This window comes from Eucyclogobius newberryi, unplaced genomic scaffold (genome assembly GCF_026437365.1).
Source record: "Eucyclogobius newberryi isolate DKJ021-1_F unplaced genomic scaffold, fEucNew1.0.hap1 SCAF_6, whole genome shotgun sequence".
In the NCBI taxonomy this organism is placed as follows: domain Eukaryota; kingdom Metazoa; phylum Chordata; class Actinopteri; order Gobiiformes; family Gobiidae; genus Eucyclogobius; species Eucyclogobius newberryi.
The window spans coordinates 27,622,688-27,641,437 of record NW_027316278.1 but is presented as its reverse complement, the minus strand read 5'-3'; the positions used below and the strand labels follow the sequence as shown (position 1 = coordinate 27,641,437).

At 37.8% G+C, this 18,750-nt stretch overlaps 1 protein-coding gene across 1 annotated transcript in view; it reads right to left on the bottom strand.

Moving 5' to 3' along the window:
• Positions 1-16,414, bottom strand: part of loxhd1b (lipoxygenase homology PLAT domains 1b) — a 38,340-nt gene extending 21,926 nt beyond the window's left edge. Inside the window, exons 1-19 of the mRNA XM_072433930.1 lie at positions 15,667-16,414; positions 14,171-14,285; positions 13,693-13,773; positions 12,880-13,064; positions 12,445-12,543; positions 12,222-12,370; positions 9,236-9,359; positions 8,457-8,566; positions 7,761-7,901; positions 6,974-7,109; positions 6,200-6,360; positions 5,180-5,266; positions 4,906-5,041; positions 4,410-4,564; positions 4,058-4,218; positions 3,198-3,274; positions 2,929-3,125; positions 1,664-1,856; positions 422-582 (exon numbers count right to left, since the gene is read on the bottom strand). Of these exons, the coding sequence (XP_072290031.1) occupies positions 422-582; positions 1,664-1,856; positions 2,929-3,125; positions 3,198-3,274; positions 4,058-4,218; positions 4,410-4,564; positions 4,906-5,041; positions 5,180-5,266; positions 6,200-6,360; positions 6,974-7,109; positions 7,761-7,901; positions 8,457-8,566; positions 9,236-9,359; positions 12,222-12,370; positions 12,445-12,543; positions 12,880-13,064; positions 13,693-13,773; positions 14,171-14,285; positions 15,667-16,294 (3,096 nt within the window). The 5' untranslated portion in view covers positions 16,295-16,414. The remainder of the gene's footprint in view (positions 1-421; positions 583-1,663; positions 1,857-2,928; positions 3,126-3,197; positions 3,275-4,057; positions 4,219-4,409; positions 4,565-4,905; positions 5,042-5,179; positions 5,267-6,199; positions 6,361-6,973; positions 7,110-7,760; positions 7,902-8,456; positions 8,567-9,235; positions 9,360-12,221; positions 12,371-12,444; positions 12,544-12,879; positions 13,065-13,692; positions 13,774-14,170; positions 14,286-15,666) is intronic.
• Positions 16,415-18,750: the final 2,336 nt, after the last annotated feature.

Sequence of the window (18,750 nt, the reverse complement as noted above, 5' to 3'; positions counted from 1 at the left end):
GAAATAGCATCTATTTTAAGACAATTACGTGACAGACCCTCCATGAGAAAAGTTACAACGTGTACCTTAAATCTTCGACAAAATCAGATTTATTTACATAAATGGTCTCGAATCTTGCAATTGTAAGAAAAGTAAATGTTACAATTTTTGGAATATAGCAGTAAATTAAGGGAATTTCACTTATTATGTAAACACACTAAACTAGATAACTTTAACTAATACAACTTGACAGACACATAACATCCAGTAGCTTAAAAAGCAAAAAACTATAATATAGTCATAAATACTAAATATTAAATAATATAAAAACAATTCCAAAATAATGTACAATATACGTTCTGTAATTTAGTCTTTAACAGTGTTAGTTTAAACATCTGCTTTAACATTGCTTCATTTGAACCATATCAAAGGTAAAAAGTACCTTGAATATTTCGGTGGTATTTCTCTCGTAATTGTTGGATCGGCTCTCGAGGATCATCACTTCTGACTTCCCTTTATCTCCGTACATCTGAATGTACACTCTGGCATTAGTGCCGGCAAAGGTCACGTCTCCAGTCGTCACACATATCTCATAATTCATGTCTGGAAAAGATAAAGAAATTGAAGAAAAATACAAACAATTTATTGCTATATTATTTGTCATTTCAGAACAATAACACTGAACAATACAGAACAAAACATACCAGGAGTTGTGTTTTGTTTCATTTGTACATATTTGAATCGACTTTGTGATTTCATTAGGTGATAATCCAATAAACCACAATAAACCTTCAACCTTCAATAAACCTTCACTTAAGAGTCATTCTGATCTTTTCAGTGCTCAAACATCAAGCCCTTTAACTGTTTAGCCTCATTTAACCTGCATCACTCCAGTCTGTGCGCCCTCTGCTGGCAACTGTGGTGCTCAGAAGATCATTATTTTTTTTGTCTGTAAAATGTGAAATACAATTAAAAACTTTGGCTAACAATATGGCAATAAAAATAATCTCTCTTAAATTGATCTTAATTTTCGAATTGATTCTAAAATTTCTTATGGAAAACAAATGAATGTGACTTTTCAGGTCCATGAACAGAAACAAGGAAGACTTTAAATAAACAAATCAAATAGATTAAAAAAGTATATGGTTCAAACTAAGGTTTGCAACAAAAAAGTATCAAAATATATCTAATACAGCAGAAATTATAGCCAATTTAATCTGTGCAAATGCCACATGATTGGCTGTAAACCTGTCACTTTAAAATAAACCAAAGATTGAAAAGCCAAGCCATTACAATCTGCTAATGATAAGATCTGAATTCCAGAGTCATTTCTAGGGAGGGGCCAGGGGGGGCCAAGGCAGTATCGTGGGGTAAGTAACCCATTTTTTGTTTTACACATAATATTGCACCAGATAATAACAACAGAGTAACTAGACATAAATGTACATCATTCTTATCACTTAAAATGATTCAGTCACTAAAAATTTGAAATTTAAGAGTTACATAAATTCTCAATATCATCCATTAAAGTCTTTGGTGGGCCCGATCACCACACGTGGACCACCCTTGAAAAAAAAGTCTGGTCACGCCCCTGATTGATTAATTACCCGGCCATATTCTAATCCATCCTAAAAGCACTTTAAAAGCCTTAAAAATACAGCTGGTAGGTAAACAATGTGCTTACACTGTTCCAGGTCCAGGATCTCACTGGGGTAAATCTCCACCTCTGTCTTTCCATCCGCCTCGTCCTTACAGAGCCAGCGATGACTCGGAAACATGTACTGACTCCCATGAACCGGCACCATGATCTGAACACTGTCTAAAAACCAGCCAGCCCGCATGCCCACGTTAGTGTGGCCGATCAGCAAGCGGTTGATCTGTAAAAAAATGAATCAATAAAAAAGTTTGTCGACGGGCAGCACTGAAAGTAGTTTTTAACATGGGACATTATAAAATAAATGTATAACTTATTTGACCCATTGGTTTGTTGGACAGCTTAGCAACAATTGCAAAAGAGAGTAAAGCATCATTCAGCAAGTCCAGACGACACAACAGATCTTTTTTCTACAACGGAACACTCCTGGATGAATGAGGCTCCAGCTCCACTGTCTCTCTCGCCTCTGAGGGAGTCTGATCTCTCCATCACTGTGGAATTCCTCCAGGTTTACTTTTTCCCAAGGAGGATTTTGTAGTTTTTCTAGTCCGAGAAGGAGGGTCTAAAGACAGGGGACATCGCCCCTCGTCCCTTTGGACATTGTTTAAACGTTTTTCACTGTCGCCCTCCGAGACAACTGCTGTTGTGATTTTGGGCGTTATAAAAATAAATTTGATTGAATTCCACCAACATGTTGCGGGCTCAATCCCAGGGGTCTCCAATAGGTGGTCCGCGGGCCAAGTCTGAACCCCGAAGGAATTTGGTCTTGCTCGCGGCCCAGTTTTTCATAATAAGAAAAATATATATGTATATATATTTTTTTCATATATATGCGCAACTGCAGCACTGAAAGGCCTACGTGAGTGCACAGCATGTCAGTCTGCTGTGCGTATTGTGCGGATGACGTGAAGTGGGTTGAAAAAATAGATGTCTGGAGCAGCTGCAGGTCAGAGAACTTTTTAGCCTTCCGAAAACTCTGTCCCCTTGAATATATAATTGTTCATTTTACTATTTCAATTGTTTCTTGACACCAAAAATGTCTCATCCTAAAACGTTTCTCTGGTCACTATTGCAATATCAATCCAGACAATTAAAAGATTCCATCTACATTCTGGGTAGTTATTTTGTTATTTATATGATATATTTAGGTTAAGGGTTACTGTGTGTTTGCTGAATAACATTTCTAAAAACACCAGTTCTCAGAAGGTATTCAGGAACAAGGACAAATGAAAAACCCAACCATCATAAACTGAACTGTATAATTCTAAGCGAACAATTTGCCTTGAGTTAATTACCTGTCCAATGTCTGAGGTGTCCACGGTGAACACGTCCACCCGGCCAATCTCAAAGTAGTTCCCCAGGTTGTTGTCTGAGACCACCAGCATCATTCTACTGGTGTCGCCTTTCTCTCCATAAAACTTCACAAACACGTTGGAGTCCGTGCTGCCCCCGGGTATGTCTCCAGTCTTAATAGCAATGTGATAGTTCACGTCTGACAAAACACACAGCATGAATTGACATAAATAGCACACGTATGATCTAAAAGAGGAAAACAGTGACTCACTGTAAAGACGCTGGCCATCTGAAAACGGCACTAACTCCCTCACAATTTGTCCATCATCTTCATTTCGATCAAGCCATCTGAAAAACAACAAAACTGCTATATACAGTATGCAAAACTAACATAATAGAAATAATTAAATCAATTTTGTTTTCAGACAAGCAGCAGAGGTGGTTAGTGTTGTCAAAAAGAGTAAATCATATCTAAAAATGACTAAAATAGAAGTTAAAAGTAGTGACCCGCAGGGCTGCACAATCCAATCAAAATTTCAATTTGAAAATGTGTAATTACCAAATCAATTGAATTTCATGGGTTCTAGAGTGTTTACTACAAACAACAAAACATCCTGACAATTCAGGGGGTAAGTTATTTGCCGGTAAAATTTAAATGTTATTCTTAATAAACTATTGTGAAATGCATGAGTTCATATTTCAGTTTTCTCCCGGCTCCTAATGGATGTGTTTAAAATGCACACTGCTGAATTAAAACATCATTTGCTTTTTTCATTCATTTTCTTCAAAATTGTGCAGCCCTAGAGATCAGAAAAAATACTTAAGAGTACAAAAGTATTTCCTACTCATGTACTGAGTAACTGTGGACTTTACACTCGATTTACGATTCAGAGTTAAAGTGTTGGACAAACAAAATGTAAAATAAAGCAAAGTTGTATAAATATCTAATATAATCAATATTAACATAACATCATGCTTTTGTCCCACATCTGAAACAAGTACTGTTACTTCTAAACTGACCAAAATAGATTAAAAGTATGTCAGAAAACATGTTAAGTACAATTTCTTCAAAAAGTGACTCAAGTGAATGTAATGATCACTATCCATGGTCAGCCAATAAATACTACAAACCTGGCACAGGGAAACTCCACAGCATTGGCCTCTGCTTGTCCCTCCTCTCTCACAATCACTTTGTCCAGAAACCAGCCGCAGCGTCCACCTTTGCCATTGTGACCGATCCTGATTCTGCGCACGCGCCCCACAGACACCGCCTCAATGATGAACTCATCCAGCTGGAACAAATATACATTTATTCTCTGTAACTGTAAAACCACTCTCTATTTTCTATGTATTGCATATTTTGTTTGTGTTTAAAAAGAAAAAAAGATAGAAGATTTTAATGCCATACTGTGGCGCATTCCACCACGTGCTCTTCTCCATGGATATGTTGTTGCCAACAACATATCCATGGAGTTCTACTCACATTTCCTTTTTCAAACTTGTTGACATTGTTCTTGCAGTTGAACAGCTCTCTGTCTCCTGTGTCTCCTTTGTCTCCAATTAAGTTGAGAAAAACAGAGGCGTCTGTTCCACTGCCTCCTACTGTCCCAGTGCAGACAGTCACTCTGTACTTAATCACTAGAAAACATAATGTGTGATTCATCGATTAGTACGAGTCTAGTCAGGGTTACATGTCCTGGTTGGATATTGGTATGGTCCTGTTCCAGTCCAGGTTTAGTGATGATCTAGTCCTGGTTGAATTTCAGGTTTAGTCTCAATTAGTCTCAAGTCTAATTACGAAGAATATTTGGTCAAACTAGTTTTTTTCTATCCAAATAGACCTAGACTTGGACAAACTTTACTGCTCCCCAAGGGAAATTACTTTGAGTGTACAATATAACCATATGTACAAAGCCACAGACTTGTTATGTGTAATGTGGGGCTGTTTAAGATAAAAATGGTGATATAACGTCACATACCAGCAAGTGGCTCGTCTATGAGGTCTCCAATGGCAGGAAGCTCCCTGACCACTTCATTGTCGTCTTCATTGCTGTCCAGCCAGCGCTCGCACGGGAAGGTGTACTTCTCTTTTGTCAATGTCTTCATGATGGTTGCCTGAAAAATTACAATATCATTTGAGTTTATATGTATCTAGTGTTGGTATTATTTTTGTGGTATTGGATGGCATACTTATTGTTGTAATATGCAGCAAAAACATATTTCCAAAATGAACCACGCAACAGTAAAGTTCACCTTACTCAGATGCCATCCTGCAAATGGATTCCTCTTCTCATGCCAAATACGAAGTTTATTAATTTTTCCCAAGTCAGCCAGCTCAACCTGTAACAAATAACAGCACAATATGTGTTTGTCTCACAATTGGGAAAAGTCTGTGTTGAAACAGAAAAGCACAAGAAGAGAAGCAGTACTTTAGAAGATAAAAAAAAAGATTAAAAAGGAGTATTACATATATTGCAGTTAAATATAAATATAAATTGAAAATATTTACTAAAATATCAAATATACTTTGAGAAAAAATGAAGTACAATATACAACTATAAAACACAGAAAATATTCAGTAGTACAGTATAGTACATAGTAGGGCTGCGTGATATCAGAAATAATTGCAGTATGAGTTATGGCTGTTAATTACTGCAAATACATGTTTTGACACAATAAGAGTTGTATTAAAAAAATACATTCATGCTTTATTGTATTACTCAATAAGTAACTTTACAAAGACAAAATCAAGGCTAATTTAGAGTGAATAAGGAGAATCATGAATAAAATCAACATCTTTAACATTTAAAACCACAACATTTCTGTCAGATGGATGATTCAGTGATATATTTAGTTTGTTGGAATATTGATTCATTGTGATATATTGTGCAGCCCTATTATTTGGACTCCGAAACTCGTTGGACGTGTAATAGTACGTACCATCAATTGGACTGATTTAAAAAGGAGTTGGACTCCGAAAACACGTTACCCTCTGTGGCTAGGTGTTTTTTTTATTATTATTTTTTTATTTAGTTAAAAATATAGTTAATTAATTATTTCTGTTTCTGTAATTTCTTTGTGATTTGAATGCATTTTTCCTGCTGTGTGAAGCACTTTGAATTGCCTTGTGTATGAAATGTGCTCTACAAATAAACTTGCCTTGCCTTGCCTATATGGACCGCAATAAATACATAGTAATTGAACATCTTCCATTACACATTATATGAGCAGGTATAGAATATCAGTCAAATCTAAGAATATTAAACAACTTACCATAAATCTGTCAATTTGACCTTGCTCAAAATTGTCCGTTTTGTTGTCCAGCCGGATTTCATCAGATTTTCCTTCCTCTCCGTAAATCTGGAACGAGATGTCTGCGTCTGTCCCTGCACTAGGGATGTCTGAGGTCCAGATCCACAACGACCATGGGTGCTCTACACACAAAAGCAGTAACCAATGATTAATTAAGATATTAGATCATATAAAATGAAAAACTAGAAATGTACTCTTATGATGTTGAGCGTTTCCCATTCATAATGAAGACTATGGAGGCAACCAATAGTCTAATTGTCTTTGCCAATAGTCTAAAAACATGCGAGTAGCTATACATACATATCTATATACCAGGGCATACTTTTTAAAAACAAACTGAACAATATGGCAGTTTCACAAATTAATAGTGGCTTTAATTGGTGCATTTTAATGTTTAAATATTATTTAATGTGAGCTTTATCAGCGCTCAGTAGAAAGAATTGTAGTAAAGTCATGTATTTGCTTAAACCTAAATAAATGTTGATAATGGTTGCATTTCCTTTTTCAATATTAAAATTAACGAGAAAATATGATCACTTTAGCTCATAAGATAATCTTGAAATTCCCAAACAGTATTTTTCTTGATTTACTTTTGAATTTTTTAGCCTGCCCTTGAACACAATTGAAGGTGGCAGGCACGGCTGAAAATGAATGAATACACTACTGTAATCCTTTACTATGATGTCCAATACAGACTCAAAACAATGTATTAAAACATCTTGACGGTGTTCTTACTCTTTTGTCTTTTCTGCCTGAGCGACACCATCTCGTAGAGTTCCCTCTCGATCAGCCCGTCTCCCTCCTTCTCGTCCAACCATTTACTGCAGGGAAACGTCTGCTCGATCCCCGTAAAAGGACAGTACACCACCACCTGCAACAAATGAGTACGCTCGATACCAATTCCACAGCCAAATACAACCAACAATACCCTTGATGTACCAGTCATCTTTATTCATCTCTTGTTTAGAATATAATGTCATTTTCAATCCCAGTGAGAAAACCAAGTCGAGATCTTGAAGGGTGATGATTGCATATGAATAAACCCTTTTCTAAATATACATACTGTATCATAAAAAAAACAAGAGCTACAATATGTATAAGAGCTACAATATAAACTGAATGAAACACTAGATCTTTAATAAGTCGTGAAGTTAGCGCAAAACATATTGTTCCATTATTATTATTATTTCATTTATTGAAGTTGATATAGTTTAGTAATCATCATCTTGTTAGTGTGCTTGTCCATTGTGTCTGTCATTGTGTCCTTGGGCAAGACACTGTACCCATCTGTAGCTATATAATAATAGTTCACCACCGCCTAGTGTGGAGAGAATGAATAATGCATTATGATTATTATTTGCATCTGAAATAGAATAGAATCAATACTTAAACAAGTGAGTATCTAGTTTTGCAAATAGATTTAGTGTCTATAAGTATCATGTTGACTTTTTGACAGAAAAAGTGCTGCTGATGTGGATCCATGTGTGATAAAAACATAACATGGTGGAAGTGTGTAGCGCACCTTCTCACAAAACCACCCCGAGCTGACTCCACAGTTGTCATGTCCGATCGTCACTCGGCTCAAGGGGCTGAGCAGAGCCGCGATCTCCACTGTAAAAATGTCAGTCAAGCTGCGCTCAAACTTGCCTCCCTCTAAAAATACCTGAAAACAGGAGGAAAGACACCAGAGGTACTTAGTTTAAGCCACAAGGAAAGATACATGCACAACAACTGTGTTTGGAAATATGAATCTGCTTAAAAATTGGCAATACACAAGCACAACTGAACCATTGATGTGATTAGCTGTTGTTTACAACATGTCAAAGAGTTTTAGTCATAAGATCTGGCAACACAAAATGAAGAGGCATAGTAGAGGTAATGTTTATAATTCAAATATTCAAAGGCAGACAATGTCACTTTTCATGCTCACAGTAAAAATGCATGTTTTTCAAGTTTTTTCCAGTATTTTTTGGCAGTAAAACAGTGGTAATTGGATAGTGTCCAGTCTCATTGCCATTAACGCTTAACTGACCAAAACACATCTCCATGGAGACAAGCAGGTGGCAGACCTCAAAGTTACATCTGCGTATAATACTTTTTAATATGAACATACATTTTGAACCCATTTTTAGGATTTATTTCATTCTTCAACTTTTTCATCTGTATGCAAATAACTGCAGTTGTATTTACATAAAAATGTGCATATTTCCTGTTTTACCTTGCCGCTGTTTTTCATGCCTTTGGAGCCGTGCATGACTATGTGGATTTTGGAGTTGGTTCCGGCTCCTCTGATGTTTCCTGTCACAATCTGGACGGTGTACACAATACCTGAGGGTAACATTACATGTCAGGCGCTGTGCCAGGGCGTCGTTACACATCACTGCAGCCAGATTCCCCGAAGGAGAAGAGCAGCCTTAACCAATACTTAACGGCCACTTACAATGACATAATGGCACAAGGTATTAAGAGATGTCACTTGCCACAATACTAAGATTTACTGACCATTAAAATGGATTTTACTAACTAAGGAAATAGGGCTGCAATTAATTTAATTCTAATTGTGACTACAACTATTGCTTTTTTGTTCTGAACTATGGCTGCTTGTGCTGCCCTTCAAATCCTTGAAGATCTCAATTCATCTTTGAAACTTTATAAACTATACGCACTTTGTAAATATTTGTAATTTCAGCTAAAACCCATACATGACAAATGTCTAATTAATTTTCAAATTAAGGGAAAGTCTCAATACTAAATATCCTCTGTAAATTGTACCTCGTAAACTAAACAAAAGTACACATTTTACCTTCTGGTTTCATGCTACTTCTGTTCAAAATCAAGCATTCTAAAACAAGGAACTAGTCTAAAATTATATTGTATTTTTTTTAGTATTGTTGTTTTCTCAAATGAGGAAAAGTGCAACATAAGACTAATGCATAATTATTATTAAATGACTCTCTCATTTAGATACTAGTCTTACTTGACTATACCTGCTCTCACCTGTGGGTTGATTGCCTCCAACCAAAATGTCCCTCTGGATCTTCCCATCATCCTCATCAATGGCAAACCAACGATTAATGGGGAATTCATACACTATTTTGTTTCCAAGATCATCCACGATCACCTAAAATATGATGTTAAAAAACAAGTTGCAGGTACATCACAAAAAGACAGCCAGGGTTGATACTAAAATAAAATGTACTTGATCTTATTGTTGCTTCCCCTTCTCAGTCTATTGTGCCTATATCTGCATCAGTGACTTTAGACCTGTCTTTATTGAAGAAAAAGCAATAGACTATTCTGGAATAGTTTATATGTGGATTAAAAAATGGGTATATTGGCGTGCCCTAGGATTAATTTCCCCCTGGATTTCAATCAGTCTCAAATTCTTCATTAATTTGTGCAACTTCTTATACATTGCTCCTCCAGTGGCTCTTGAGTTTGACACGTCTAATGTAGATTTAATGCAAAAATTCCAATCGCAGCCACTGAGTAAAAACCTTTCCATTAATAGTTCATTAATCAGTACATAATCTTCCATAATCTTTGTTTATACATTCAAAACTTTGTTCAAAATCTATTTGGTATGAAATCAATATTGCAACTCCCCTCTTGTGTTTTCCTCTGTATGATGGATAGTGCAATTTCTTGTTTGTTTTTTGTATGTTCAACATCTGAAATGTGTCTCTTGTAAATATTAAATATCTATTCTTTCTTTTCTCATTTTTGCTAACATTTCTTATTGTTTGATTGGGTTCAATATGCCATTTTACGTTACAGGGTGCTACTTGTGATGCAATAGTAATGATTGTATTGATTTGGCCATAGATCATTTTTGAATGTTTTTAAACTCTCTGGTCGAACACAACATATAAACCCAAGAATTACAGAAAGACAAAACAGTTGAAAACAAAAGGGTTCATGCTGCAAAACATGCATCGAACCCAAAACCTGATCACGTGTAAGATCGTAAAGAGGAGGAAAGTTCTTTGGAGTTCCTCTGGCTCCTCCGGTGTTCTGAGCACCTGTTTTTTACACCAAAAGTCACCAGAAGAGATGTGGTGGAACTTTTCTGCTTGTTAACAAACCTTGCATGAGATATTCAGGGCAAAGTAGACGTGCTTTCCTTTGTACTGGAGGTCTCCTTTTACTTTTGCAGCCTTCATGACACGTTCCTTCACACGATCATTAAGAAACCTCTTTATCAGGCCTTGTGGTTTAACAGTTGCTGGTCTTGTTTTGCCCAGGCGATGTGCTCTTTCTATTCTGATGGGGGGAGGGACTTCAACTCCAGAGCCCAAAATAAGCTCTGGGACCAGCTTCTCGAGGACATTTTCAGTGCCATCTCCTTCTTCTTCCACAAGTCTGAGATTATTCCTGCGTGATCTGGACTCCAACTCCAGGATCTTACTTTTTACGTTCTTGTTCTCTGTCTGCAGCATCATCCCGTAGGCTGCAGCGTCACCATCTCAGTCCGCGTTTGTATTGCCTGAAATACGCTGGTCAGCTTCATCGATACGAGCTCCGTTTCCTCCCCCCGCTTTTCAACTCTTTAATGTCGTACTCTGATCGGTTGAATCAGGCTGCGCCACCCGTAGCTCTCATTTTCCCTCTCAGTGATGCCATATCAAGCTTCATTTCGCGTTTCATTTCAGACACGATGAGAGCAGGATCATCTCCTCACCTCCATCCGACTTGAGCCTTGAGTTTTTCCATGGAGCCGTGGACCAATAGCTTTGCTTGTTTAGTTCCCGTAGCGTTACCTGTCCTGTGTTTACTCCTCTCTTGTTCGTCTTTTATGGAATTAAGTGGGAGAGAATCAATCTAGCTTGTCACCATAACCGTCCTTTGTAGATAATTTAAATGTCTATGTCTCTGTGTTGGCCCTGTGACAAGTTGGCCACTGTCCAGGATGTACCCCGCCTATGGCCCGAAGTCACTGAGATAGGCTCCAGTCACCCGCGACCCCGAAAGGGAAGCGGTAGAAAATGGACAGATGGATGTTTCCAACAGTTACAGTACAATATTTACACAAGAAGAAACAAAAGTCTAATCTATATTGCACATATATCCATAGTAAAAAAAAAAATCCCTATACTTTTCAATTGCCCACTGAATTAGTTTAATTTTGCAGAAAACAATTTGAAAAGTCTGCACCTTTCTTAAGTAAATAACTGTGTAGAAAGACTATAGTGTTTCAGTCCACACCCGAGCATGTATCCGGTTACTGAACAGCTTGTGTGTGTGAGGGGGTTAGAGTTTATGGGTGTCAAAACAAGGTTACATAAAAGAAACCAGTCCATCCAGTCCAATACATCCAAAACACAAACTACTGAGCACTGGTTGTATGAAAGGTAAACATGATTAATTGATGTCGTCATGCTTGATTTTTCTGTGTCGCGAATGACTTCTCCCTCTGGTCATTGTAACGTGATGCTTTAATGGAGGGCAGTTTCCCTTTACATGCGGGGTTAGGGTGTCGGCGTGTGTCCAGGGCTCGCACACTCATCCCTGAATGAAGTCGTGGCTCAACTCCACCGGTGCACTGTACGTGTGGAGAGAGGCGGGTACACTAGTCTCACACGAGAAGACCAGGAGGAACTACAAAGATCAAATGTCTTAAGTACCATTGCAGGAGCAGTGTCGGGACAAATAAGGTGGATTACACAAGGATTTGGGTTTATTTTTGTTTCTGAGGGTAATTGTATCCAAAAAGTACATGGGGGGAAAGCCAATTGTATATACTCATTTAGTTATTTCTATTAAAATTTAAATCATTCAAGTGCATCATGTTTGTTTTAATACAGAAAATACATATTCTTAAAGGAACATTTTCAGATTGGACCAAAATCTGTTCTCTTAAGCTTAATGTTAAAAAGAAAACGATTGAAAAATGCAGTGTTCTCACTTTGCCCATGTGTAAATGTTATGTGCGTGTGCATTTTTTAGCATTAGGCACAATGTTATGTAGATGTTTTATCCGTACCTTGTCGACAAACCACCCAGCTGAGGAGCCTTTGTTGTTGTGTCCGATTGTGATTTTTCTGATTTTGCCCAGATTTGGCGCTTCTATGGTAAACTTGTCTTCCGTCGCTTGTTCAAAGTTGTCCTTCTCATTGTCGAGTCGTCTCTCTCCTGAAATTAAAATGGTGGATTTAGCTGGATTGCCAGAGACAGTGCAATTCATTTTGTTTCCGTATATTAATTACCTGTGTCTCCATTTTCCCCAAAGATGTTAATGAAGACATCTGCATCTGTTCCACTGCCTTTGACATCAGCAGTGAAAACGCTCACTATATATTTGTTATCTGCATAAAGAGATGATAAGACATGATGAAAAACATGCACATAGAGATATTTGTGGATGACAAGGACGTTTGTACTTTTCTCTCAACAGAATTGAACACATATTTGATTTTTCAGCTTCTTCCGCGGTTGAGACGCTTCAACCAATCAGAGTGAAGTGTATTTGAACATCCCAAACCCTTTGAGAGCCTTTCCAGATTGACATGTGTAGAACTCAATTCAATATCAATCTGGAGTGAGCATGGTTAGTGGCTTATTTGTAGGTGCACCTTAAAATAGAGCGTTACCAAAAGTATCGATAAGGTGTTGTATATTTATATGATGGTGGCATGACATACATTTAGGCATGTCCATGGGGTCCATTGTGCCCAGCAGGTCTCGGATGTAGAGGTGGTCTCCCTCATCTTTGCTCAACCAGTTGTTACAGGCAAAGTAGAAACGCAGGTGAGGCCGGATCACGTCTGTAACCACCACTCGGTCCAGAAACCAGCTGGCGTTCATGCCCGTGTTGTCGTGTTCAATCCTGCATTCACAAAAGCATTAGCAACAAAGCAACAGCTGAATAAAAAGCAGTATCATATTCTAATGGAGCACAACAGTGGAGGGGACTTCATTTGAGACTATAACTTAAGTCTTGACATTTTTCCATTATACTATTCAAATATTAAGAGTTTACAAGCACAATTAAGGTAACTTAAATGTAACCATAACATATACAGAGAACTTGAGGATGTCAAGCTTTTGATTGACATTTGAACTAAAACATGTTTGCTCAGCACATATAACTTACTGGCTTCCACAGAGACTTCATATATAATGTTCAGTAAATCTATGGTTTTTCAGAGTGATGAAAAATGTGAACTATTGGTAGGCACAAATCAAAACAAAATATGCATGTGACAAAAAGCCATGAAAAGGAATTATGAATGAGAATTCATAATGGACCCGTCCACTGTTGTTCTCTTACTGTCCCACTCTACAGACATTTGTGTTGCTGCACTTCTGTACATATATATATATATATTTTTCAAACAAATTTAAAAAACGATCTCAACGAAATCAAATGATACAAAAGATGAGAGTAAATACAAAGGGATGAAAAACATGAGTCACAAGCTTTCATCGAACCATAAAACAAACTGAAGTCATACCTTATCTTTTTAATGTTTCCAACATTGTGAGTTCTTATTCTGAATACATCAGTTTTCGCCTTCTCAAACGCAGTGCGACTCCTGAAATAACACAATAATACGTTACAAGAAAATCCTTAGTAGAGCATGAAATATGTTACAATAGTTCTCAAAAGGTGTGCTTTTGGATGTCAACTTGTGCATTTATAAATTAGTATGTTCATAAATGAATTAACAAGTTTATATATATTGACCCCCATAAAATCCGCTTAGGTCCAAACACACATCTTGGGACAACTATCTTAAGATGTACAAATCCCCAAATATTAAAACAATATTACAGCAAAACAAAGCACTCAGATCATACCAACATCACAATCACTTGAAGATTACCTTTTCTCTGTGCTGTTAGCAAGCAAGAAAGCAAAAATATGATGTTACAACACCAATCAGACAATAACAATATTAGACTTCAGTGACACAGATTTGTGGGGCTTACTTGCTGGCCAGGTGAACCTTTGGAGTGATGCCAAATTCTCCAAACAGTGTGACAAACACATTAGCGTCAGTTCCAGCTCCTCGCTCGTCTCCAGTGATCGTCACCACCTCGTACACTATGTCAAGATAACAGTTTACAGCTTTGTAGGGCTGCAATATTACTCACAATTTAAACAATCACAAAAGCAAAAGCCTCCTCACAAAGGCTGCAATTATTCCAGTTATTTCAATTCAAGAATAGTTAATAGAAAGTAGTCATCATTGTGTCCTCTGGCAAATCTTATGTCTTTTTACAAATTCTAGTGACCCAATAAGAATCACAAACGTGTGATTCTTATTGGACATTGGATTGCAGTTCATATTTCAGTGTCTCATCTGTGTGTGACGCCTTTATTTATTTATATTTTGCTGATTGTGTAGCTCTCGGTCAGAGGATGTACCGACAATGTAAGAAGTTGTGTTTAACTGTGCCCTTGATCACGGAGACAATAAAGGCTGATTTTATCCCATCTTATCTTAATTCTTTTATTTATTTATTAGTTTATTTAACAGGGACATACATTTCACTCAATGTTAATCCTCCCGGTCGTGTTTACGATGTGCTCTCTGAATCACACCTCACAATCCATGCCAGAATAATCCTAATCAAGATTGTCTGTAGTGAGATCACAGGTTCATATACGGTTGCTTGAGTGTGGCTTTACATCGGGACACGTTTATCGGTGAGAGCGTAGAGGAAACTGTAGAAGCTGGAGGCTTATTAGAATCGACCTCTGCTCTTTAAGATGAGTGAGTGACAGGTTTCATGTAGCTTTAAGTCGGAGGTAACAAAGTGCTGGTACTGGACACCACTTCTATCAGTTAACTCTTACCTATATCATTGTTTCACAACCGGGCCAGGGCACAAGAAGGAGGGATCAGGCTCAAACTGACAGGTGTATAACTGAATACTATTTGAATTGCCTGATCAGCCAAGACAACCAGCTTTTACATTACTGTACCACGTTTAGTCTGGTACTGGGGTTTTATCTCCCACACGTTCAATGGGCTTGCTTGACAGGCAAATCAGCCAATCAAACAAATTCATGGTCCAGTTGTTTTCCAATTTACGCAAAGGGAAACGTGGCAGACTTCTGCAGAATCAATGTGTGAAGCACTGATTGCTGTCAAACTGAGGAAGGAGAAGTTATATATTTCTTCTGCCGTTGAGACACGTACTGGGATTAGATGAGCAAAAAACCTGTCAACGCCTGATTCAAGACTCATTCAAACTGGAAGTAGGAATGACAAGGCAACTATTTTAATAAAGCTTTCACAGCACAGTCACTCATTTTTTTTTAACTAAACAGGCATTTCAGTTGGGGACTTTCTATTATAAATCAGTATAGAAAAGAGACAAAGAGACCAAAAGGTTTAGAATAAACTGTCTTGACCTACATCACAGAAGACTCATAATTCAAACAAAAGATTACACATCGATGTAATGGCTTTACTTACCTTTCTTCTTGTGATATTCATCCTCGTAGTTTTCCACTTTCTCCGGCTCATAGTTTCTCAGCTCTTTCTCATAAATCTCCACATAATTTTCTACTTTCTTCTTTTTGCCTTTCTTTTTGGTGTCTTCGTCACTGTCTGATCCCTTCTTCTTTTTGTCCTTCTTTTTCTTCTTCCCTTCACCCTCCTCCTCCTCCACCTCAGAGTCCTTTTTGGATTTCTTCCCCATTTGTTCTTTTGAAGAGGACTTTTTGGTGCCCTTCTTTGTGGTCTCAATCACATCTGGCAGTTTCTCTTTACTTTTGCTGTTTTTGGACACATTTTTGTCGTCTTCTGAGCCGGAGATTTGAGATGTAACACTCAACTCATCCCCGCTTACCTCTTTGGGCTTTTTTTTCTTGACCTTTTCCTTGTCTTTGGTCTTTTTCTTGGTCCTCTTCACATCCGATCCTGAAGAGTCAGAGTTGTGGCCTTCTTCATCGCTGCCTCTGTTCTTCTTCTTCTTCCTCAATCTGCTTGACTCACTTTTCTTCTTTGGTTTGGTTTCTTGATCCTCCGAGTCCTCGTCATCCACATCTTTGGTTTCCTCCTCGTCCGTTCTCTCTGTTGTTTTTTTCTTTTTTGTGGGCATCTTTAATTTATTTACTACCTTGTAATCGTAACCGATTCCTGTGAAACTTGATTAAACTGACCCTTGAGTGTACACCAGAGTGACCTGCAGGACGGACACATGCAGTCACAGTTCTCTCTGTCAGGCAGGCGGCCGGGGAAGCCCCTCTCTGCTATGCATCTGACCTGGGACCTGCTGCTGAGGGGCCGTCATTACACATGATAATCTACCACAGACACGTGACCTGCAGTGGAAACCCTCCCAATATAAGGTGACACATATAGGCCACCCTACACATACACTATATATATATATATATATATATATATATATATATATATATATATATATATATATATATATATATATATATATATATATATATATATTGTCCATAAAGCTAAAGAAGAGAAAAAAGGGTGCTCTTATTCAAAACATCCAATAAAGACCATATCCTCCTGAACTGTGATTATACTGATAACCTGATAACCCTGTGCAACTCAGAGTGCTAAAACCATTGTTTAATTGACTTTGATGTCCCACATTAGGCAGTGTCCCACATAGGACCCCTGGACCTAGGCCTTTAGCATAAGCTACATAATAAGCAGCAAACTTAGAACTGTCAGTGTGAAGTAAACATTATTTTCAGGTTTTTCATTAAAACTAGTTAAAACGAGAAAAAAGTCTAGGTTATAACAAGGTAAGTTTAACGTTTCAACAACTTTCATTTCACGTTTTATTGAGTTAAATTACACAAGTGACATATTTTAATTGTCTCATACAATGTAAATAATAGACAATTAAAACTAGTAAAGCTACTCACGCAACTTACCTTCAAAGCAAAAAAAGAAAGAAAGAAATCTTGCTGTTGCAGTATGAATGCCATGAAATACATATTTTTAAAATGCAGAACATCTTTCATCAGGTTAAGCTGCATTTGACCGGGACAACAGCAGACCACGTCACGTGCCAAATGGACAAGTATATATAGCAACATTAATCAAGTACATTTGAATGTGTCTTTTTGTTGGTTATTTTACCTGACTCTAGTAAATACAGGTAAGAAAATTGACTTCATTAATTGAAAGCTCATGGTGGTGATTTCTTGTACTGCGGTGGTGTTTTAATCCTACTGTAAAACATCACTTTAGACTTGACCTGTAGTTCACCTGATGCCCAGTAGATGGCGACATTGTCAGGTGTTTTGTACGGTCCTGGTGTTGCAGCTTCTCTCCTTCAGTTGCATCAGTTTGATTAAGGATTTTCCACACGGAAGTGTTCTCCTCTTGATGGCGTAAACTCTCTGCAGAACTGTTATAACATTGATTATTCTTCATTTGGCTACTAGAACATGCAAGTCTGATTGTGCAAAACACTGCATACTGTATTACATGGTCAGAGTGTTTTATAAATATACTTACAATTAAGGTCTTTCTTGATTTTTTTCCATTATGGGGTTTCTATTAATTATCTCATATAAATTACGATTTCAGTTTATTTTTGTTATATAACCTGACAAAGGTAAGATTCTTCGGAGAAATATGAAGCATAAGTTAAAGGTGCACTATGTCTTCTAACTTTAAATGGGGTCGCCTCTCCACAAATCTGACCTATAACCTGGCCTCGTGATGTCACCCTCTTGTCTCCATGGAGATAGGTGAATCTGAGTTCATGTGAGCCTCTGGAACTCGGGAAAACAACTTGGGAAGTCGGGTCAAAAGCTACTGCCTGACTTCAACACCTGACATCTAAATGACTCAAATATGCTGATTTGTTCATTCATCTCTAACATTTTAGCTCTTTGACTAAATTTCAATGACATTTAGGGCTTTACCAACATATTTGCGCCAAAAGACCCGACAATACTGTTTAATTGAGACCCGGTCGACTTCTCATTTTGGAATCCTGAGCTCCGAGGACAACATGAGCGCAGCGTTACTACCATACAGTGGAACATCTCAAAGTTACATAGGACTACTTTAGCTCAACAACTCCCTAATCCTTAATTTCTGCTGATAATAATCTAGAAAGAAGGTAATCCGGAAGGGTTTGCAGGGATGTAAACTATACTTTTCTCTGATGTTGCGCTGGTCACATCATAAACAAAGAACAAAGGCAGAGTGAGCGGTGGCACTGGAGGGATGGGTGGACCAGAGGAGAGATAGGCCGGGTGTGTAATCCACTAAGGACGTGATACTGGACATCACACGGTGCATTTATCTGTTTGGACGTAAAGTGTCCGAGGGTCCCTGCAGCACCCACGGCAGCAGGCGAGCATTATCTTTGTTGGGTTGTTCACTGGAGCAATGTGTCCAGGCTGTTGATAAAAGTGGGAATATTTACTTGTCCGTGATGGTTCATTGAGTTTGATCTGGGCAAACTTGACCAGTGCTGCTAGTCCAAACAGAAAAGGCACGTTCTGCTGCAAATGTCAGGTAGGTATTTACTCTCACCTGGGAAATGACAATGGCTTTCAG